Source organism: Numenius arquata, chromosome Z, assembly GCF_964106895.1.
Source record: "Numenius arquata chromosome Z, bNumArq3.hap1.1, whole genome shotgun sequence".
Classification (NCBI taxonomy): domain Eukaryota; kingdom Metazoa; phylum Chordata; class Aves; order Charadriiformes; family Scolopacidae; genus Numenius; species Numenius arquata.
This window is the reverse complement of record NC_133616.1, coordinates 24,204,836-24,230,063: the sequence shown is the minus strand read 5'-3', so window position 1 is coordinate 24,230,063 and position 25,228 is coordinate 24,204,836. Positions and strand designations below refer to the sequence as shown.

At 39.9% G+C, this 25,228-nt stretch overlaps 1 protein-coding gene across 1 annotated transcript in view; it reads right to left on the bottom strand.

The window, feature by feature from the left end:
* The window catches only part of MAST4 (microtubule associated serine/threonine kinase family member 4), a 303,729-nt gene that overhangs the window by 238,560 nt on the left and 39,941 nt on the right, over window positions 1-25,228 (bottom strand). The window contains exon 2 of the mRNA XM_074166090.1: window positions 2,085-2,238. Within this exon, the coding sequence (XP_074022191.1) occupies window positions 2,085-2,238 (154 nt within the window). The remainder of the gene's footprint in view (window positions 1-2,084; window positions 2,239-25,228) is intronic.

Genomic DNA, 25,228 nt, shown 5'->3' with positions numbered 1-25,228 from the left:
TTCAATGATACTGTGATTCTTGTAGTTTCAAATCAGAGCAGTGAGCCACTCTTAAGCATTAAAGAAACTAAAAAAACCACCCCAGAACTTAAGTATTTAAAAAAACCATAGATAAATACAAGTCCAACATAACACTGGAATTATTAACTTCAGATAACCAAGCATTTGAAACAATTCTAGGAAATAGTTCTCTATCTGCAGCAGTTTCTTTAAAATTTTTTTTTTCAAAAAATCCCAAAAGAATATTAAGAACCTTCTGTCATGAGAATGACTTTGATTAATTTAATCAATGTCATGAAAGCTGTTAAGATATTTAAACTATTTTAAGATACCAAAGCCTTAGGGTATTCAGGTTCATTTAAAGTGCATTAGTAATAAAGCAGTTTAACATCATTGCACACTATATTCTGAAATCCTGACATGAAACCCTGCACAACATACTGCAAGCAGACAAAAAGCATATCCATTTCCCTTTATAAAGACCTCAAGCAATAATTCAAACACAGAGATAAAGACCAGAGACTATAGCAGCAGAACACGTTTGCTTCGTTTGTTTTTGATTAGGCTGCCTTCTCCCTCTTTATCTGCAGGGCTTCTATGGGAAACTTCAATTTTTAAAGACCGCCACCCTCCTTTAAAGTTAAACAAAAACAAAATTAAAAAGATACACCAGCTCCTGCTGAAATAATACGTAGTGTGCTGGCACTTTTTAGTTTCAGTAAAACACTAGTTTGGTCTACATTTCCAAGTTTTCAGATCACGAAAGAAGAAGAAGAGAAGCTGGAGAGTTCGCTGGTATGGTTAGCAAAATTGATACTTCAGACTGCTCTAAGTCACTTATCTTTCACGAAAGCCCATACAGATCACAAACACCCTTACATTGTTTTTGAAATGTTCATAATACAACTCTTGATGAAAGAGAAACAGCAAATCTTACCCTAGTGACACTAAAAACGATTATGTGCTAATGCGACTCAAGTTCTGTAGTAGTATCTTTCTTTCACATAAAATACGAGATAATTTTTTAAGTTACTTAGGTTAAAAAAAAATAAATGTTATTTGTCACTCATTAGAGACATTCTAGGCAATTCTAAGGTACTGATTACAGACAGACAGAAGTATTGCAATAGCTTCTTGGAGCTTCTTCCAGTGTAAGGAAAGGGAGAGGGGTGGGAAGGAAGTGAGAAAAACAGATATTTTAAGGGCACTTCCCAGACACCTACAGCAGAAGAGTCAGCTCTATCTACTGTGGCACCATTTTTCACCCTTGAGTAAAACCAGCTCTGAACAGTGTACAGAATTTAGAGCCAGAAGGCAGTCACATCTCAAGTAAATGCCATTTCAGCTTCTTCTAACCTGAACTTCACCTGTTTGATTTTGATAACAATCAACATCACTTGAACCGACAAAACAAGATGTTGAGTCTCAAATTTATCCCTTCCACTAAATTCACTGAAATCTATTGCCCCTCTCACCAAGTACTTAATATCCTGTTCTTCACAACAAATTCTTCAAACTGTTAGAAACTGTGCACTTCAGGAATATATTCAACTGCCAAATTCTAGTGAATTTATAAATTCTTTTTCTTGAAATATACAAAGCAAAAGTGCCAGTTAACCTGTCCCAATGTCATTTCACTCCACACTCAAAACCAATCACTCTTCGGTGCTTGCCTCAGCCATACAGTTCCCAGGACATAATCATGATTTTGGCATCTGGCACCTTCCACAGGCACTATCAAGGCAGAGGGCCCAAGTCCTCCTCAAGCATCCTGCTACCTCTGCATGGCTCCATGGAGAAGTTGCGGTCTACAGCCAGTGGCTAGCTGGCAATGTCTCTCCTCCCCTGCGAGGACTCCACCAGATAAATGAGGCCAAACTGCTTTTACTTTAATGAAGTCAAGTCTAAAGGGACCATCTGCACACTTCAGCTCCTTGAGTGACAGCGAGGGAACTCATGTGGAAAAGACTTTATAGAAACTCCAGGTGGAGCTCACACTTCCCCCAAAGAGTTTGTCCACAAGGCAAACATCAGCTCCACACCTGCTAAACCTCCAAGTGATGTTACAAACACCCCAAACTCACCAGTCAGAGCTCCTCCAAGGCTTCCTCTCCTGAGCTGTCTCCCATCTTCACTCAGTTGCCTCTTAAATTTAGAAGACTTCCTAGGGCCAGAAGAGACTTCAGGACTGCTGGATTTTCGAAAAGGCATAGGTGGGGGGGACAATATGTGATCAAGCTGCAAAGAAACAGAGAAAAGTATGTATATATACTCTTTAAATGCTTACCTTCATTGAAAAAAATGTAAGTTACCTTTACCTAAAGATTATGACAGCACAAAGAAGTGTTTACAAAGATCTTAAGGTAATTAAATTGCTAACTGAAACCAAAAATGTTGCAAGTGCCAGATACATGGCCAGCTGTGTAAGAAAGCTATGCTTCTCTGGGTACAGTTCACACCACCTCCAACCACACACTCTAGCACAAGGAGCATTTTTTGCAGTGGTCCTATCTCAAGACACAAGAGATCAGACTTCACCTTACTCGACCTTCCATAAAGCAGTCTTTTTCCAGCTGTGAACCATGTGACCTTGCAACCTATAAGACCTGCTCTTGCCAACATTTTTCCTTGGCAATGTCTCCCCAGCTTCATGCGAGCAGTCACTAGATGGCACTGTACTATCAACAAAATGCAAGCCAGTGCCCAGTCTAAGGAAACACTGACAAATAGATTTATCAACACGGGGTGGGGGAGGAAAGTTTAATTATCCTGTTTATAAAACAGGCATTCTTTACATTGACTTTGAAATAAGCGTATAAAAATACAGATGCTTATTCTTCAAATTCTGTTTCTGTCATCATTCCTACATAACGTTTTAGCCCTCTGGTTTTGACAATGTATTTAATGTCTCCATGTTTCATTAAATTCATGAAAACAAAATGAAAAGCAAGTGAGAAAATGCAGGCAAAGGAAGAGAGAGCAGGGATGTGAGTAATCAAAGTAGAAGTTTTACAAGGATCCTTAAACTGGTGTAGTCACATGGTGTCACTATTTTGCAAACTACAAATGTTTTTCTATAACCTTTAAACACGGATTCTTATCACTTTTTTTTTTCAGGAAGCCAGGCATATCAAAGTCTTCCAGATTTTTACAATTCATGTACTGAGATTCATCAGCCAGATAATCTACATATCACCTGCATACCTGACTGCCTCATCCTCTGTCCACTGAAAGGAAGGAGTCAAGGTCACCATAGTCACCAATGAAGATGCAGAGTGAAGCCCGCTTTCACTTACAGTTAATCCTACAGCAAGTACTGTATGCCCTACAAAGCACTTTGAATCCCATGTTTAGAGTTTCTTTTGTATTTAATATTTCAGGTTACTTAGTTGTTTTTTTTTTTTTACATCAAACCTGCAGCTTACTGGAAGTGTTTGCAGATACACTCTTCCAAAGCATCAAGTGGTTTCCAAATCTGCCTCTTCAGCATATTAAGACACATTCACGTTCACAACAGACACTGAAGTTACTCATGAACTCACAGCCCATGACTTCAGCAATTGCCTCAATTGACAGGTTTCAGGGTCATAAAGAATGTTTAATTAACCGTTGTTACCATTTATTTTTTAGAAACACAGGTGTATCACAAATATTTCTACTTCCAAGCACTAAGACACCTCACAAAGCGCATTTACAAGTTAGTTAAAAAGGAAATGACTGACAACGGCTGGCTTCTAACAAATATTATTTTGAGACTCTATTTCACATAAGTCTATAAGCAAATACTCGAAGGACTCGCTGACTGATGGGCAGTAACAATTGCACAATGCTGCACTTCCAATGACTCCAAGCATCTGACAACGACATGATGCGGTCAAGGCTTTAGGTGAGTTACTGGCAACAATTCACGCACTTTCTTAAAACAGGTTCACACTTCAAAGTAACCAACCACATTTTAAATCTCTTTTTCCTAGCATAAGGTTTATTAAAACTTTAAACAACAAAAAGAAGAAAAAAAAGAAATACACCAACAAAGGCATTAAGCTCCCTACACATTAGCACTGAAGCCTATGCAACAGAATTAGTGTGTTCCACCCTGTCCTTTTCCCCTTGTAACCAGGTATATAACCTTTATAGCTGCTCAAGTCATTACCACAATCAACAAACTTGTGCATTCCATGACATGCAGTCACATTACGAAATTCATTGTTTCCAATTAAGCTGTGCTCCTTTTCCACGGCTTTTAAGGTTTTGGGAGACAGTTTAAGAGGGGGGTATAGTACAGAGCAGTACAGTATCTTCCAGGTCCTCAGTTCATATTTAAGATGCTTTTCGACTGTCTGAACTGGCAGCTCCAGAAAAGTATGCTATTCAAAAGCTAAGACAGTTAAAACATGAACCCCCATTAGCTCACCTTTTAAAAGCAACGCCCTGCCAGCATTCTCTTGCAAAGATACCTCCTTGTTGCTAAGCTAACTCTACCACAACTAAAATTTCTGTTTAATCCAATTCCAGCACGAACTTTGGGCACACAAGTTCTCAACAATACAAACTTCTTCAAGGACTTGCATGGAAACAGAGAAGGAGACGTGCACAGAGAGAGAGTGGGTCTTGACCACCAGGACAGAAGCTACCAGCCAGGAGGAAGTAATTTTGACCCCATGTGAACTGGCCATGCCTGAGGTCCTCTATGTGGAGACTATTGGGAACAGGACTGAAGACCAAAAAAAAGGAGGGAAAATAGGGGAGACCATCCTTCCCATCAACACTTTTCAACATTATGTCCTCAATTTGAAAGTCCATCTGCAGTCTTCTGACATGAGAAACAATGTGAATGAAATGCCATTTCTGAAGTTTTCCATTTTAAAAAACAACACAGTGAAATTCAGATTTTGTTGAAGGAGAACATCATTCTATTACATGGAGATAACAAAACAGAAATAAGCATTCTTGCACATGACAAATTACGGACCAAAATATCACAGCAGTATTAGGTTTCACTAAGTGTTTCTTGGGGGCAGAAGTTCGCTTTCACATAGGAACAGCCAAATTCACTGTCGTAGACGACACTTACACAGATCTGTCAGTGGGGTTTCAGCTGGATGTAGAGAACTGTATCTCATTGCCTGAAGCAACTACACCAGAAGACGTTATATGGTATAGCACTACAAAGAAACAACATGGAAATATGAGACTGAACATTTTCATATTGATGGCCAACTCCTGCTTTACAGAAACAGTTACACATATATCAACAAAGCATTCCTGGAAGCTATCTGAAGGCTCTCTTCTGCTTCCAAAGGGCAAAATAAGATGTATAGCACCTAGAGCATGTATTGGCAAGGAGTCTGTACATTGTACCTGCTGTTGTAGTAAACTGAGAAGAGTAGGCAAGGATATAACCTTTAACAGCCTTGACATAACTCCAGATGCTGGGGAAATATGAGGGAAATGGACTGCAGAAAGAAAGGGATTGCTGCTTGCAGGCACCCCCTGAATAACAACTTCGGCTATTCTCAAAGAGCAGACAGCTAGATGAACTGATTTGACCCAGAGGGGTTTTCTAACCCACATTCAGACCTTACTTCAAGCAAAAGCCTGTGCAGCAGATGAAGAGGCTTTCTGTCCTCAACAAAACAACCTCTCCCTCCTGTCAGTCAGAGCACTCAAGTCCAAATAAGTGAAACCATCAGAGAACATTTCATTAGGTCCTGCTTCCCAGAACACACAGTTGATTCTGAAGAGGTATAACATGGCACATATTCAAATCACACGAAGTGGTTAATTCAGCCAAAACAACGCTATAACCGTTCAGTAAGAAGATTATGACAAGTTTAAATAAGTAATACCAAGACCTATTCAAACTTGTCAATACTTATCTCCTGGAAACCTGAACACTATGAAAGTTCAGGTTGTGTGTCTTATCAGGTACAGATTGGACATTGCTGTCCACAAGACAACATCAAAGCAAGTAGCTTGAGGAATAAGGGTTGTTGAAATTTTACCAGAGATATTTTAAATCATTTTAGTCAAGCTGCTTCTACTCAGCACATCAAATAGCTTTGCCCAGCCACAATCATCACTCTGTTGGTATTAACTTCATGCTTACTAGCTATTTTGACATGTGTCGATGTTGGATGGCATACAAGCACAACAGGAGAACCGGGGTTTGGTTGTTTGCACCTTTTTTTTTTTCCTTTTTGTGAAACTTGCTTGACAGGAAGTTGTGAGAAATACAAGAGCTGTCTCCCTGCAGGCAATTTCCAACAGACAGACATTCATGTTATACTTTGAGGTTTTGGCTATCACATGCTTTGCCCACTGACTTACTCCTGCACTCAGGCTACTAGCATACACTTCTCTCCACACCCTTTTTAAAATGGTAGTGACTCAAAGAGCAATGGGATAACAGAGGGCAGTTTTTCCACTTGTCTGTGGAATTGCAGGGTAGGGGAATAAAAGAATTTGAGAAGTTACTTCAGAAAGTCATTACTTCAAAGACCCGTAACAGCTAAGACAAAGCATATGAAAACAAGTATATTTGACTATCCTTTATCTATAGTACAAAGGGAGTTAAGCTAGCCATTGAGTGTATAATGCCTGCTGCTTAGAGAGGGATTTTTAATCAGTACACATCTCACCACCAGTCTCTGCTGTTAATATTCACAATGCATGGATAGTTAACTTATGTAAAAATGCTCCCTCCCCCAACATTAAATACTGAATAATTCCTTTCCAACAAAGGCCCTTTGAAAGACAGAAAACACATGGCAAACTCCAAGCTATGCAGAACATACCGCTCTACAAAATTAATTTCTTCCAATCCATTTTTCCATGCATTTAATAAAAAAAAATCTGCCTGTTTATATTGTAGGTATAACGAATTTCTACAGAAGCACTGTAAAATTTAGGAGATAACAGCTTTCACAAAACCTTATTCCTTGTTCTCCCTCCCATAAACCTTACAAAAAGGAACCGACATTATCGTTAGAGAGGCTTAAAAATTACATAGAACAGAACCATCAAAATATCCTTACCATAGAATTCTATACCTAGATTTAAAGATCCTGCAGAAACATGGATGGAATTTGAGTGATAGTCTCCTCCAGTTATACAGGAATTTCCTCCAGGGAATCAGGACTGAATCAATTTGTCCTCAAACAATTTTTTTTTCCATATTTTGAAGCTATTCATTTTCTGTGTGAATAGAATCAGCTACATTCCTCCAAAGAAAATTATTCTCACAGTGTACTAGCTATGGACTTTTAACAGGTCACCTACTCAGAAAGGATTACCTTTATGTTTTTAAGAACCTCAGTAGCATTAAATCCAGCAGTCTACCATTGTGTATTTATTCTACAGCTAGAATGAACTCTCTGCTTGATATTTACATCATCAAGTAGTCACATCAAGTACGTCAGCCCACATGTCCATACAAAAATTAGGGACATGACAACCAGTTCAAAATAAGATCTAGCATCAGTGTTTAGAAGTACAATTTGCTCCAAGTAGATAATGAGGTGTGAGGCAGCCAGAAAGAAAATAATGGATTTCAGGAGAGGAAATCCAGGGTACAGGAAGGTGAATGAAGCTAAGATAATGCAATCACACTGATAACACCAGCATAAGGAAAATAAGCTATTCTGAGCTGCTGAGATTTGTTGCAACATGGGGTGTTTTTTCCAATAAAAATTAAATTGGAATGAGAACTGATCTGATCTGATTAGCTCCACCTTTTCTTGAAACACTATGGTTTTATTGTCCAAAATGCTTCACCCCAACCTCTCCTAATCACTCCATAGCAATATTCCTACTTCCCACAGAAACTGGGAAATACAGATTAAGTATTCAGTCTTAAAAATATGAACAAAGATGTTCTATTAAGCATTTTCATAGAATCATAGAATGGTTAGAGTTGGAAGGGACCTTAAAGATCATCAAGTTCCAAACCCCCTGCCATGGGCAGGGACACCTCCACTAGAGCAGGTTGCTCAAAGCCCCATCCAGCCTCATCTTGAACACTTACAGGGATGGGCCATCCACAACTTCCCTGGGCAACCTGTTCCAGTGCTTCACCACCCTCACAGTAAAGAATTTCCTCCTAATATCTAATCTAAATCTCCCCTCTTCCAATTTAAAACCGTTACCCCTTGTCCTGTCACTACATTTCCTGACAAAGAGTCCCTCTCCGGCTCTCCTGTAGGCTCCCTTCAGATATTGGAAGGCTGCTGTAAGGTCTCCCTGGAGCCTTCTCTTCTCCAGGCTGAACAATCCCAGCTCTCTCAGCCTGTCTTCACAGGAGAGGTGCTCCATCCCTCTGATCATCTTCGTGGCCCTCCGCTGGACCCGTTCCAGCAGGTCCATGTCCCTTCTGTGTTGAGGACTCCAGAGCTGTATTCCAGGTGGGGTCTCAACAGAGCAGAGGGACAGAATCACCTCCCGCGACCTGCTGGCCACACTTCTCTTGATGCAGCCCAGGATTCGGTTGGCTTTCTGGGCTGCCAGAGCACATTGCCGGCTCATGTTGAGCTTCTCATCCACCAACACCCCCAAGCCCTCCTCCTCAGGGCTGCTCTCCAGCCATTCTCCACCCAACCTGTATCTGTGCCTGGGATTGCCACGTCCCAGGTGCAGGACCCTGCACTTGGCCTAGTTGAACTTCATGAGGCTCGCACAGGCCCACCTCTCAAGCCTGTCCAGGTCCCTCTGGATGGCATCCTTTCCCTCCAGCGTGTCGACCGCGCCACCGAGCTTGGTGTCGGCAAACTTGCTGAGGGTGCACTCTATCCCACTGTCCATGTCCCTGACAAAGATGTTGAACAGCACTGGTCCCAGTACCGACCCCTGAGGAACTCCACTCGTCACTGGCCACCAACTGGACATTGAACCATTGACCACAACCCTTTGAGTGCAGCCATTCAGCCAGTTCCTTATCCACCAAGTGGTCCATCCATCGAACCCATGACTTTCCAATTTTGAGACCAGGATGTCGTGCGGGACAGTGTCAAACGCTTTGCATAAGTCCAGGTAGATGACGTCTGTTGCTCTGCCCTTGTCCACCAAGCCTGTGGCAGTATCGTAAAAGGCCACCAAATTTGTCAGGCACGATTTGCCCTTGGTGAAGCCATGCTGGCTGTCTCCAACCACCTCATTATTTTCCATGTGTCTTAGCAGAGATTCCAGGAGGATCTGCTCCATGATCTTGCCAGGCACAGAGGTGAGGCTGACTGGCCTCACCTTAATGTACTTCTCTTGATCACTCCACTCTATTTCAGGTCATGTCGTATATACACATTAAATCCTAAAGTTTCCATAAAAATGCTGTGCGCTGTCACCCATTTTAAGCCCCCCCCAAGTCAGGCACCAATCCAGAAGAGATTTATCACCTGAAAACTCTCATATACTGTGCACAGAAAGCAGAAAATACCCAGCATACTTTTGCTGCCTAGTTTTTTTCATTATCAACCAGAAGTCCCAAAATAAAATTCCACTAATATTTTGTCACCAAACATGCCAAATCTCATCATACCTATCCAGAGGTTTAAAGAAGCAAGAACGGAAAGCATCATGCTCCAGTCCCATGCAGTCAAAAGTATAGGAGCCTACCTGATGGTGAAGAGATACTCACTTGTTTAGTAAAAACTCTCATCTTTATAAAGCTAAATCTTAAGAGGAGCATGGCTTCACAAACCTACCAAACCCCTCCTGTCTCTTGCATCTCCAAATGTAAGCCATATCAGAAGTTAGCGTGCTTCTGAGGCCACTTAAGACCTACCGTTAGTTCAACAGCGATTGACCCTTTGTAGTGAAGCAAACTGCTAGGAACATAAATCAATCTGTTTCTTCACATTATTTACACTGGGTTCCTCACAGCACGCTGCCTCTCTGACTCCACTACAACTATTTAAGCAGATGCTGAAACATAATAGCCCAGCAAAGCACTTTTTTTAGGCAAACTATACAAACTTACTTCAACTGAGTATGAGGGAGAAGTATGTTCTTATCACTTAAATATTCTCCCTAAGTCTAATTAAATTTGGCACAGATACATAAGTTTTGATTAGCTGCATTGACACAGAGAGCAACACAGAATATGATCTTATTAACGGATAGGATTATATCTCCCAAAGGCATCTTAGAATTTGTTTAAAAAGACATTTTAGCCAATTAAGAGCATAGTGCACTTTAGTTCCTCCAGATGCTTGACAAGAATTCAGTAGAACCAAATTAGACTTGAGATGCTGCAATGGGGTAGTGTAGATGCCCAAGAGGTCTGTCTTATAGTACCATCACAAGCAAAGGTACAAAGAAATTTCCAACAGATATCCTGCAGTAACTCATGTCTGTGAGGAGCAGCTCCACTGCTTCTGGTCACAATAACAAACTTTTGAAGGATCAATTTTTGAAGGTGCAATCTGAGCAACCTGGGGGTACACAGGAGTCTCCACAAATCTGCATCAAACCCAACAGCTGAACAAGATCGTTAGCAGTTCCAATTAAATCAGCTGATGGTTGGAATATTCTACATTCCCTTTGCCCACAAGCAATATTAATCCACCTCAGTTTTGAGTGGGGTTTAGAGAACTATGCAATTACTCTGAATATTCACAGCTCTTAGAGTAGCCTCTGCTTTGCAGAACAGAGAATCACACATAACCTAATTCTGCACAGAGATAAAAGGAAACACTCCTCCAATAACCAGCACCACTTCCAAGTAGCCAAGGATAACGAACGGGAAGAATGGTTACAGAGGAAATCTCACCAGGCCACACACGGATTTCACTGGAGAAGGAAAAATTCCATTTTCTTGCCCCCTTTCCTATCACACTTACTCAAAACAAGCACTTTTTTCCCCACGATCACATGCCATAGGTCAAGTAGGAAGAAGACTATTCAGCCTGTATTTTTTAAATTTGGCATTGCCTTTCCCGTCACCCCTCCATGGGAAGGATCTCCCTCAGCTTGGGCTGAAAAACCTTGCTAGTTCTCCAGCCAAATGGCATCTGTCATTCCTGTTTTAGACTTCAAGAATTGGACTGTCTCTTTTCCCTCCCTGACCTTCTTAGGACAGTGACACCAGCCTGTCAGCTACTGCAGAGACAGAAAGCAAGTCAGGTCTTAGGCTCCCTGTCAAAAGAAAAGGGTAAGAGGCAAAAAAGGTCTTATTTACAGATAGATTATTATTTGCTAATCATTCATAGAGCAACTCTCAATTTACATATGAAAACAACCCACAGCTGACACTGCAAACATGTCCTTACTAAGGTAAAGAGGAGAAACCCATTGTAAAGCTCTGCTGTTTGCAAAGCATCACTTCTAACCATTTTATTTATTGATTTTAGATCCTACATATGCACACAAACACAATGCTTAAAACTCAAGTCACTGTTCAAAAATGTCTATGCTGAATATATGATATAGTATAAATAAACAGAATCAGTGAACAAAGTTCACCATGCTTTCCTACAGCATGTTCTTACTTCTCATATCCTAGGTAGTACAAAAATATTTTAGTAATTGTGCTAAGGATCAACAGAGATATTACTTTGCTACCCACTTCACACCCATTATAGAAATGCAAGTTTGCCTTTAAAACAGTTGCATTTTTCTTGAAAAAAATATGACATCTGGTCAATTAAAAATAAATAAATAACTACTACTCAGAGGAACATGAAGAATCAGCTATAGCTGTGTTTAAAAAAAACCAGCTTGCATCCAACGCCCTTTCACAAACATATTTACACACGACCGCGCAGAAAACGAAGTACAGCCTTCACAGTATTTTACAACGCCAAGAAGTGGCCTATAAATATGCATGCACACTCCTGTCTGAGCCAATTATTACTCTACCTTGGTTAAGATGGAGCAGTTTTATTACAGCATGATCGAGTCCTTCAGTTCTTGAAAGCCTCCTATGTGGTGGCTTCAGTACACGCAGATGGACGGGCAGACTGCTCCCTTCCCAGGGAACAAAGGAAGCAACAGTTATCTGTACTGAAGACACTGCTTCCAACGACTCAGTCTGCCCTAAGTCTCCTTGGATTTACTCACCCAACTTTAATGATCATTAAAAAAGACTCACAAATAGCAGGTTTTGCAGATCTCTTGTAAGACCCTACAACAAGAGCCAGAAAACAGAACATATTTCTAAATAAATATATGCAATTATAGCTCAACTCATGGTTAAAGGGGATCGCATAGGGCACTTCACTTGCATCAAGACTTTCTTTTTAATCTGACAGTCATACATATATCTTCAAGAACACACATGATGTTCAAAGACCTTTGCATTTTACCAAAAAAAAATAAATAATCACTTCATTCAGTGATTCAACTCTCTCAAAAAGCAAAAGAAGTCAAAGCATTGCATGCAGGCTGCTAGCCAGGGTGAAGCTGCTGCAGCCCAACAGGTCAGCCCTACCAGGAAGGACGCAGAGGGATCGGACTCAACATAGCAGAATCTGTAAGGAAGTAAGTTTGATAATTTAATCCAAAAAAAGCATGAAAACACAGAGTAGGGTTTGAGGGGTCTGTCCAACCCACTCAACTCTGCTCCAAGTGTACCGTCTAGAAAAAAATCACCCTTTCTGTAGGGGTAGCTCCTCTGAGCGTTGCCTGAGCATCAGGAAGCACACTCACATTTCACCTTCGCTTCCGGAGCTTTTAAAGGGATCTGACAGAAGAAGATAAAAAAAAGAAAACCCACCCTTCGCTGCCCAGATGTGCAGTGGTGCGTGCCACCACTAAGCAGCAGGAAGGATACTCCCTTCCTGTCCCCATCCTGCTGGCCACCTTGGCAGGAAAAAGTGTTTCGTCGCAGTGAAATTTGCTGTCAATGACTACTGCCACGTCTGCTGCAAAAGAACTCAGTGAGTAGCCAGGAGGCAGCAAGAGAAAGCCAGCAGAAAGCCACTCAAACACCCCCACTTGAGCTAGGAAACCAGGGGACGCAACTCAACTCCCAACCCTGGTGGGCAGCTTCCAGGATCTGGGAAACACCTTTGCTGGGGTAAAGGGACAACAACTGGAAACCTGCATGCTTGTGGTGTTAAAGAAGGAAAAACACCCATAAACACAACAACATTTCAGGAATGACAAGATGCTGCATGTTCAAGGCGTAGGCATCGGCACAAGCACTTCAGCAGTCCTGCCCCTTCCAGCAGGCCCATGGATGCTGAGGAGCAGTGGTGGCTGACCCCTCTGTGTTCCCAGGCAGACACGACTTCACCGGGCATGGCAGAATGCGTTGCAAAAATTACATCTTCCTAACACAAAGTACACACTTCAGGGGGGCTGTTTTGTTTTCACTGATTTATCTATGCCTAAGAAGTGGAAGAGAACAAAGACAATCAAGGTTTCAGCTAAAACACTAGGAACCAAATGTCACACAAGTTTAAATGAAAGTTATCAATATTGTGCATCACTAAAAAAGTGTTACACGGCCCAAAGTAGTATTTTCTTACTCTCCCTTGCATAAAGCCTCTTTTTTGGCAGATTCTTCTTTAATATTCTATGGCTGTATTCATTTTCTTGCTATCATATGCAGAGCTATTAGCAGCATTAGCAATGCTATGCGTTATGCTCTGCTGTAGAGAAAAATATCAAACCAGCCACACTGAGTATTTCTTTAATTTCTCAATGAAAGGAGAAATTAGCTACACAACAAACGGAAAAAAACTTTGATATTTCTAGACACCACAGGCAGAATTTTCACCCTTAATTATTTTAATGATCCCTTTTACAGCAGAGGAAAGCCATGACAAATGCATGGAAATATGTATTTATACTCCGTGTATGTGCAGGCATTCACATGCACAGCCTACTTCAAACATTTCCAATGCTGCTGCTCATACACAGATTTTTAAGAAAGATTTTTCCTGTCTCTTCAACTAGAGGATGAAAATTTAGTAAAACTAACCTTCAAAGTCACTTTCAATTGAAAAAAAAAAAAATTTGAAATACATAAGAAAGAGACCTATTCATCTTCATCAGCTGTTGACACCATCATCATTCGTCTCATGAAAAAAAAAATAATTCAGAGGAGAATATATATCTCTGGAAAGAGGGGGAGGTGGTGATGTTGTTATACCATGAATACTAATGAAGTCAAAGCAGTTTAGTTCTTTATAAAATCTATTTCCATTCACATTCACCAATGAGCTCCCAGACTACCTATAAAGGTTTCATTTATTCTATCACATTGGAGGCCCCAGAAAACTAATTGTTTATTCAAGTCTATCTGCTCCATCCATGCTCAATTAGGTCTCACTTTTCGCTCAGTTACAGCGAAATTAAAAATAAAAATCCAAGGTGAAACATTCCTCGTTCCACTGACCAGCTCCCCATAACAAGCCACTCTGAACAATCGCTGCTCAAGTGCAGCGAGAGCTTCTCGACCGTAATGCAGCATTTGAGGGACCTACCCAGTGACTTACAGGATTCCTACTTATTAACTTATTCCTCTGAATAATGGAAAACACATTTGCAATGCAGCTTTCTAATAAGCACTACCAAGCACTGTTAAGGGTAACCAGGCATTCCAGCTACAGCAATTCAGAAGTACCTCAATTTTAAGAACAGAAGACGTAATCTTTACACACTATAAGAAAAAAATTATTCTCAATTTATTTTTCCTTGTTTAGCTCATCAAAATATTAAATAATCCATTTTGCCATATAAGGCTTCAAATCCAGCATCACTTTCCTTAGGAATAATGTATCAAAGGGAATCACAACACAAGCAAGGCAGGAACAAAACAAAAGAGAGAAACACATGATGAAATGAGCTTGGAGTAAAAGGTTCTCAGCATGTAATGGAGCTGAAGTTGATCCATAAATCAATGCAAGATGAAAGCAAGATTATTTATGTGAAGGGGTTGCATTGTTAATTTACAGTCTGATTTAGAAAAGAAACGCTTTACTTGATCAATATACTGGTGATATGCATGTCTACTTGAGCACAAATTAGTAATAATTACCAGTAGGTGTATCTCCTCATATTTTTTAATTAACCTTAACAAGCAGCATATACAGTTCCAGAAAATGCAGGTTTTCCCCGAGTTTGCCTTTAACATGCTCCTAAGTTTTTAAATAATGCAGCCTCGCCACAAGAGACCTTGCAGACAAGGGCTTTTTGATCTCTTTCTTCCCATTCAGCGCTCAGAAAGATACCATGCACAGTTATCGAACAATAGCTGCCATGAAAAACTCTCTTCCTGAACTGTTTTGAAAGTGAACTAGAATAAGGCATTTGATAGCTTTGTAGTTTTACTCCAGACGGCTAACACAGAATTCAGAGACCGGGATGCTTCTCCTTTAGTTTCAACAACACAACTAGCAAAAAAAAAATCAGAAGGGCAAGCAGATCTGGAGAAGGGGGGAGCACAACCCAATTTGCATTTGGCAGAGATTTGTAGTTAAGAACAATAATCAAAAACCATGTTTGTAATTTTGAGTGCCTCCACTGCATTTCACATCTTTTGTCAGCTGCCATTTGTCAGTCTCAGACAATTTACCCAGCTCTGTCATTACCAGGAGTGTTTATTAACACTATCTGGCTCAAGGAAGATTTATTTTTATTTTTTTTTAGCCTAAAGACTTCAAGAAGGATTACAATTAGGAAAAAACATGAAGACCATTTGAGAATGTAACCAGAAAGGTGATAAGGGATGATTTTAAATACTCCACCCCTCTATTTAATTATTTGTGTAATCTAAGCAAGTAACTGCCCATACTATTTCTAAATATCCTCGTTGTAAAACCTACACTTAAGTAGACTTATCCTCACTCATCCTGGTCTTTTATCCAGGCTTTTCCAATTAAAAGGGTAGCTATTTAATGCAATGACACTGATGGGTGGGAGAAGGAATGCTCCCTAGTCAGATTTTTAAAAATCCTATATTAAGTCCTATTAGCAGGGAAATGACAGCAGAATGTACCACACATTGTACCTGAAAGGACTGGCATCAGTATGTATGCATAAAAGAGCACAAAACAGACAGGCAGGTAAAAACTGTCCAAATCAGAAACAACTGCATTTATCTTTACACAGAGTTTAGAGCAGTTCTGGTTTCTTCACCCTCACATAGAAAACTTAACAGCAAAAGAAGATTTATTTGTATGGCTTATAGAGTTTTATTTATAGATCATATCACCTCAGAGATTTATACACACTTTCTTAGAAGTTCAGTATGACTTAGAACTCTCTAAATTACAAGGATTAGTTGCATACTAGGCTGTAGTAGTTGATTACTTTGATACAACATTAATCTCATCAGTATAAGTAATTTAATGCAAGTTTCATTAAAATGTCTAGTGTAGAACTTCGCACAGAAGCACTACAATGTCAGCAACATGGCAGTAACCTCTGAATTAGACAGGTTTTCTAACAAGATCTTGCAAAAGTAACCTCATTTAATAAAAAATAAAGTACAATTCTACCCATGATATTTCACACTATGTCTTACTTCAACTTTTTTACACTTTCCACTAGTGAAGGAGGAGTGCCGTCAAAAGCAGGACAACCACCACACACAGGCACCCCTGTGTTGTCAGGGTCTATTGGGAGTCTGAAGGGCAACATGGATTGTATAACTTTCAACCTACTTGTAAATCAGCTTTGTACACTCACTTCAAGTGAGCAACATCCCACATCCTGTATTCTCAGGGTTATGTCTTCTTACTCAAAATAATGGGACCCTGCACCTTTTGTAAAACAAAAGAAGTTGTCTAAGTCAATGTTGAAAAACTTTAAAACACAAATAGTCCTCTTATCTGCTACCAGTTACAGGCAGAGGCTACTGACTAGAGTAATTCCACACTGACAGCTTCAAAATACAGAAGTATTTTTACCACTTCAAAAGCTGAAAAAAACCTATTGCTATTATGAAGCAAAGATACTGCCCCTTTCTATGGTTTAAGAATTTATCAGTTTATAGAAATCTAAAGTCTCTAAAAGACGTAACAACACAGATTTAAAAATGAACGTTTTATTCAGAAATACTCAAAATCAGTGTCAGGAATGAGAAGTCTAATAAAATAATGATATTCAGAGTCAAAATTGTCTGGAAATCAACCATTTTCCAGGGGAAAACCAGGGACTCTTCATTAGTTTCATCCATATATACAAATAGCATCTTGTTTGGCTATATTTGTATCGCCTTCAGTACTTCACTTCATTTTAGTTGATTTCTTTTATTCTGATAGATAGTAGACTGTAATCCAGGGTACCATAGCCTAAATTGCAAATAAAACAACCTTGCTAAGCCATACTAACGAGAGCCCACAAGGAAAAACATGCAGTGATAAAAGCTTTGAAATTTATGACTTGTGTGACTATGTACCACTGTGGGAGTTAACCTAGTTTTTTAGTAATGTTCAACTGCTGTATTAACTGGACATTTTTAGTACTGAATGTAAAAGTTATTTAATAAAACTATTTCACAAAAACACTGAATCATCCTAAGCGTAAGCCCAGGTTTAACTCCAAGAAAAACTGCAGCATTGAAATCAGTGTATCCCTCCAGAAACCTGCCCTTCACTTGGATCAAGAGAGTATTTAAACTCTCTTCATCTTAGAAAAAACTAAAAGAGGCAAGACAAGTAACAAGGAAATTCAAGTTCTATTTTTACCATTTGGCTACTGGAACAATATTTATTTAAAAAAAAAAAATACCAAAAAAAAACCCTCATACACAAAAATACCCAACACAATCCACCAAGAAGGTTTTTCCATCATTTTTTCCAGAACTTAATCTGCTGACTTTCTCTAGAAATCACTCAGTTTTTCAGAAACCCCATTTCCGAAACAGAACACACTTTTTCAAGTTTTTTCTTTTAGCACTCAATGCTCAAGAACATACTTTCCCAGAAGGACCCCAGCAGTAGTGTATGTTTTACCACTAAACTTCCAAAAGAGGGCCAACAGGGTTCTCTCCTCCAACACACTGACAGAATTAGTAGCTGTAATGATTCTTCAGAACTGCGTGTTCACTAATGGAGATGCACTCCCCTCTTGGAGTTTAGAATAAAGATACAGCAAAGGTTGTTCAGGAAAAGCAGAGCAATTGGGATACACAAATTGGTTTCTCAGTGACCCCAACTTCATTTGCATAGCAGCTTTAGGAAATGGTAATGGTCACTCTCAGTAAGTAGCATACAGACAGGAGAGCAAACAACTTTGAATCTCAAAGTTATTCCACAATTATTTGTCCTTCAGGAATTCACTATGCTTCCTTTGGCCAAAACTTAAATGTTTCCTTACTTATACACACTGGTTAGTGGTTTCCAAGATAAGGCCTATTTAGGAAAGAAAGACCATATTTCGTATGTTAAAAAATAATAGTAACGTTTGAGTATGTCTATAGAATAAACATTTGGCTGAGTTTAGCTTTAATATTTGGTTTCCCTGAAGACTACCAGCATCATACCATGCCAAGGTTACTCAGCAGGGAGTAAGTCCACACAACGCCTCTGCAGCACATTTCTCCCCAGGAAGGAACCAATCCCAAACACTTCAACACCCTTTTTATAAAGCCCAACTGTCCCATAAACCAAGGAATCCAGACTTCAGTTAGGGATCTACTCTGTAGGACTACCACCTGCACAGCGCTTAAAGCTCCTGCCCATCCAGGGAATATAGGATCCAGAATTCTTTCGTATAATAAGTACATGCTAAGGTGTCCAAAGACAATAAAATGAGCAACCTTGGCAAGGTTTTCCAACAAAGGAAATGCAGCTTGCATGCATGCTCTCATCTTACAATATCATATAGGAACTAGCACAATTAAGATACCTATTTAATAAGAAATGTAACCACATTAAAAAGCCCTTTATATTTAGGCAGGCAGCCTAGATTGCCAAAGCCATCCTCTTCCCAGTTAATACTACTGCTGCATCTATTTTTGCAGATGCAAAGGTGTAGAACCGTACGCGTGCGGCAAGACCCAGAGTGCCGCACATTTGTTCATGCCCCATACAAAGGCTGTCAATTAAACTGCCTTTCCTGCAGCTTCACGTCTCTCATTGCCAGCATACCAGAAGGTCACGCAAGAATAACATGAAACAATGGCCTCTCCAGGAGTGACTGCTGAAGAACGTGAAAGAACATAAATCTCTTCCAGGCTGCTACCGTGCTGTAGTTGCAAACACACATTATAGCCTCATTAAGAAATACAGCACTGTCAGAAACCCTGACTCAACAGCAAGCCAAAACTAACGCAAGTGTTTTCTCTGTAACAGCATTTCATAAAAATAGTAACCTTCAGAAGTCCCTAACACCTTAGCTCAGGCTCCTGGTTCAGAGTTCCCATACTCATACCTTGCCCAAAACGGCAGGGAGGGGAGAAACTGCACAGGCTCCTGGAGGAAGCAGGGAGGAAGTAACGAGGGGAGGGAACAGGCAGCGCCGTCCCTACCAGCCTGCTTGACTCGAGCCCACTTATCTCCCTTTTCAGGCAGCCCAGCTTCTGTCAGGATTCTCTATTGCATCCAAGCTCTTTGGCACACATCTTCACAAGTACCTGCTGTGCTTCCATGGAGGATGCTATTTTCCATGACTACAGAAATTAAATTAATTTACTGGAAGCGTTCTAAGTGTAAGAAAGGAAGCTGCTTGAGGCCAGTGTCAGGCAAAGAAGAACCAGGAATGAAGCAATGCAAATCTCATAACGTTTAATACATTTTTTTCCACTTTCACCTTACCATTTAAGTCTTCACTATTCTCTAGTTTGTATTGCAGATATGCCTCTCTTTACTGCTCTTATGAGATGACTGGCACTGTCATGTGTTTTATCTCCAGAACAATGACCTCAGAGCATGCAGCTCCTGATGCACAGCCTGTAAACCACTTATTTTTATAATGAAGCCCAAAACAGAAATCTGATCTCAGATTTCTTTTCCATTCTGCTCACTAAAGTTCAGGAACTTTAAATATTCAGTAACAGACTGCTGAAAGATATCCTGAGATGGTCGACGTGAACCACAGCAGGGCTGCAGTCCCTGCCAGCCAGCAGATGGACAACATGTGTCTTCACAATAGCAGTAAGTGGAGTTAACATCACTACTGAGAACAATCCTCTAAGTCAGCAGACGGTCTAGTCACAAAAACAATCAGCTGTTGAGATTAAATGTTGACAGAAAAATCTCAAAGTGCTTGATCATCAGTGTCTGCATTAAACACAGTATCATAACCTTTGCTGAGTCACCAGCCTGAGGGTCCTGAAACCGTCTCAGTGAACAGAGTTACCCTCTGGCTGGTTCATCTAGAAGACAACTGCTCAAACAGCAGAATGCTCCTCCAGTTGCGTCTGTCTTGCAAAGCCATCTGACTCTAAAGAAGGAAAGCATTCTGGTTTCTCCAGACAAGAAGAAAGAGTCATGTAAAATGGCAGCTTTGACACCAGTGACATCTTACTAGTTGCTCAGCCTGCGTGTGTTCACCAGGTCACTTAACAAGCCTACCACAACTCAGGGTATTGGAGAAAGGCAGGCCCCTCCCTCCCTTCTAATTCTCTGAGACCAGAACGGGAAAACCAAGCGCAGATAGTAAACTGCCTGGGCAGCTACATCCCCCAAGATGTAAAGACTTATTCAGAAATCAGAAATAAAGGTTAGTTAGCATACGAGCATAGAACAAGTTATAGTTCGTAAGCCGTGGCACAAACATGGAAAACTGAAGACCAGTACGCTGGTACGTATGTATTTCCATTTGTAAAGTGCAAACGTAAAAATTTTACAGATCAACTGTAAATACTAAAACCCAGCTTTTCCTTGAAATTATTTGATCACATGTTTACAGCCTTGAAGCACTAGATTTATGCATCAGAGTCAAACCTTTCTGGGGAAGGTTTCCATGGCTCCCTCTTCTGCGTTATCAAAATGAATTCCCTAATAGTTCCCATCCTACCTTGAATAGCAGCTTGTTTAAAAAGCTAAAAAATGTTAGAAAGGAAAGCCCACATTGTGCAGATGACACAGAGCTCCCAAAATTTGTATTTACAAGTCCATACTGCAGATGATTTAACACTGTGCCTAGAGACTGCACTCAGAATAGGCTATCAAAGCATCAGATAAGCATCCCAAAAAAGCATTAAAGCATCTTAAAACACCACTACCCATTTATTATTAGGACCTTCACTGGCAGAACAGGGAAAGTTCTTCCCACGCTTTCCCAATTTGCTTCAGTCTGATTTGGTCAAAAAATCAGACAAGCAAATACCTAGACATCATATGTCAGGACCTTATGCCACTATTTTTGGACAACAGGTCCACTAAAGTCCCTAAGCTTAGGGCAATTACTGGATTAGACAGCATTGCTGAGGTTACAAATGCAGTTTATGATTTACAGTGGTGACTCTTACTTCTGTAGGCTTCTGTGTTAAGAGCTGACACACCAAAACATGTAGCCATACTGGGCAGGGCAGCTGCACAGGTATAGAGCATCAAAGAGGAAAAAAGAGGCTGGAATGCTTCAGACAAAAAAAACCAAAAGTAAAAAAAGATCAGACTAACTTGCTTACAGAGAATTTTCTTCCATCCTTCAAAGCCCCTATCTTTTCATGCTGCAAAGAGCTGGCATTCTTTGACCATCATTCAAAATTTGAGTTTAGTTCTTCAAAGCTTTAAGAGCTAATGCACAAAACCTGAAACGCACAAGGTGAAAGGATTCTGGTACAGATCTAAACATCTGCAAATATATGATCTTCAACTCAAAATCCAGTTGACATTGAAGTCTTAAGAAAATAAAAAATCCCACATCACTACCAGAATTATGAAGGCAAACTTTTGCTCTAGAAATTACACTCTGAAGTCTTACACTACAAGATGGAAGTGAGATTAGCATGGAAATTGTTATTTTAAAAAGTCTTCAAAAAGAATCCATACTACACCTTGTTATGTACAGCATAAAGCAGAATTATACTAAGCATAGAAGTTTCCTAAAACAGTTTTCTTCTACTTTAATCAGTATCTACTTGTTTCAGATCTAAATCAAAGAAGCAACACAGCCCCTGGAAGCAGCTAATTTGCATACACACTGAAGAAATAATAATAATTTACATCTTAAGCCCCCCTAAAAACAGCCCAGATTTGTGCGTGAGGTTCAAGCACCTTTAGCGCACCTTTACTATTACATGATCTGTTCTGAGTTTTAATCATGGAAATGGTGAAGTTATTCATTATTTGAAAACATGGCCACACTTGCAGATTAATCCAGTTACAGTTAATCACCCATTGCCTACTCCTTCATATATGTATCCTAGGTAAAAACGGACATTCATCAAGCATACCAAAAATATGAAGATCCAGACTTCTCTCCTGTTTTCCCTTTAATTGTTTCGGTTTTTTTAAATTCTTCTGTTAACAAGGGAGGGACAAGGAAGCTTTCAATTATATATGTACATACCTCAAATACATACCCACACATATTGACAAGCATGGGTTAGAAGGAAGGTGAAATAACTATAAAAAAAAAATAAAATCACACCTTTGCAGATCACATAAGACAATGAATCACAAAGTGAGAGCAGGTTTCGAAGCGCTGTTACTAGCACAATTGAAGCTAATGTGCATCTAGGGGATACATTTTGCTTTGCATTTGCCATTCCATAACATTATGGATTTATAAAAGCAGAGCCTCAGAAAGAAAGATCAATGTACAACAGTTCTCTTTGATCTCTTGGTTTACTTACTTCTGCAAGTGAGATCAGATTTAAAAAGCCACAGGAATTTACCACTTTGAAGTATTTTAACTTTTCATTAACTGGAACAGTGGTACCCGATTACAAGACAAATTCAGCAGGTAGAGCTTATTTTATTTTTGCAGACTTAAGCTTGTTGCACAACTAATAGGAAATCCAGTGCTTAATTCAATTTTCAGGTATGTGATTTGTTAGTAATGTGGGAGTTGTGGGAAAGAAAAGGATACTTCAAGAGAGATGACCTAGTTTGCTCTGCAATGAGTAATGCAGCATCCCCTCTCAAATTCCAAGAAAAGCCACTAAGAGATAAAATACATTTTCCTTTTCATGTTTATTCAGCTGACAAGCATGACCCCGAGAATAAGGACCATTTTGCCCCTTCTCAAACAAATTAAGACTAGCTAATGATGACAGGAAAGGAAGACCAAACAGTTTGCTCTGAATAAAATCGGTGGCTCTTGATACTGGCATTCTTTCATGTCCTTAAAATGACAACTAAGCATAAATACAGTGGAAGTGCCTAAAGCTAATAAATGTGTGGCTTTTTTTAAACAGTTAACTTGGAAGTAGATCTACGACTTTGCAGATAATATGCTACGAACTTGGTTTCCTGAATGGGAAATATAAATTTATATCAGGCTTTTGAATATTTCTTTTGAAAGATTTAAACTGTGACTCTGAGCCAAAATATGGACAGGGATCTTATAAAGCTGCCCTTTTTATTTGTTTGTTTGTTTACTGCTTTTGGGGCAATCTATATATGATTTATTACTTCTACTTAAGATTTGATCGTAGTATCTAGAAGGCAAGACAGCAGAGAAAGCTACAGATTGAAAATTAACAAATACACTCTGGCTAAAAATATTTTTCTAAGAAGAGAAATACAAACACTTCAGTGATGACCACAAGTCTGGACAGGAAGTTAATCTTCATTTTTTTCTATTTGGGGGGCAAATCTTGGAAATCAGAAGAATAAGAGAACAACAAAAAATTACTTGTCATTTTGGGTTTTTTTAAAAAAAAGTAAGTAGTCCTGTAGTTCTGGTGTCAAATGTTTCATCTTGTTGCATAAACTGAGGGAGAGAAAAAAAATCACCAATGGAACAGATGTGCTTGGTAATCATGGAAAGGAAAAAAACAGAAATACCATGGTAATGTTCTTTTCAGATTTGCTTACAAAAACAATCCATATACTGAAAGATAAAACTGCAATAGCAACACTGGCAGGACTGGTGACACTAGGGTTAACTAAGGGAGTATGAAACCACTACGAACATCTACCAAGAACCAGCTTCAAAACAACAAAAGTTGTCTTTGCCTATTTATACTCAATTTCTATTTCTGCCCACATAATCAGTCCACACAGAGGTTTACCAAATATGATCTGAGATTTCCATTTTATCATCTGGACACCCACACACAGGCTAAGGAAAGGAACAGACTTCACTGTTTTCTTATAAACTAGTCACTTCTTCGTTGCCCAAAATAAATAAATAAATCCCCTTTTTTCCCCAGATAAAAGCTTACTGTTCATAAAACTAGTTTTCTCAATGAAGAAGCTGGATCTGAAGTAATGGAGCCTCCTCAGAAGGAACAAGGAGATGAAGTACTAAAACAACTTTCCAAAGAGAAACCTTGTTGACTCGCACGGGGCCAGCTTGAAATGAAAGCACAGGCTCATGGAAGAAGGAACTTTCTTGATCAAAAGACAGCCAAAACCTGGGTGAATGCAGGGCTTAACTAGGGAGGTATCAAACACAAAGGAGCAGTGACTGAACCCTGGCAAGTCCTGAAATTCCCAGGAAAAGCAATCAAAGCCAAAAGGGACACCAGGACCAGTAAATGACAGAAGGTACTTTTATACTTTTTATCAGTCGTCTCAAACACTCATTGCCCAAGGAAACAAACAGAAGAGGGAACAAGACTGCACAAAAGACTCTTGATACATTGTCCCAGGGCTCTGCACTCCAGGAACATGGTGAGGGCCTCAAAGCCAGCACAGGAATGCACATGGGTCCAGGTTGGAGATGCAGTCACAGCAGCCCTCCCACTTCCCAAAGATGCTACTGACAAGGCACGTGACAATCCTCAGTCACAACAGACTTTTTCCCAGCACAGGGTCACAAGTCACAAGCCACATAATGCAACAGGAAGGGATGACAAGAAACTTTTTGTTTAGACAGCAGACAGTTATTTTAAAAAACAACCAAAAAAAACCCTGTGCAGCTCCCCATCCCCTCTCATTCCCCAGAGAGCAGCAGAATAGAGTCTGTCTTCTCTAGCATCTATGAGAAAAAACAGAGATTATAAATACTACTATGGAAATAGCTTTGAGACAATCTTGTGGGAGAAGAAATCTCATTTTAAACTATTACTACACTTTCTGCAGACCAGGCTGAAGAGCTGAGCAGCAAACAGGAAAGGAATCAGAGACCCTACTCTTCAGTAAAAGAAGGAATATTCACCCTGGTGGTACCTTTCCTGGAGGCAGCATGGGGAATCCAGCCGAATCGGTAGCAAGCAGCAGGAGGG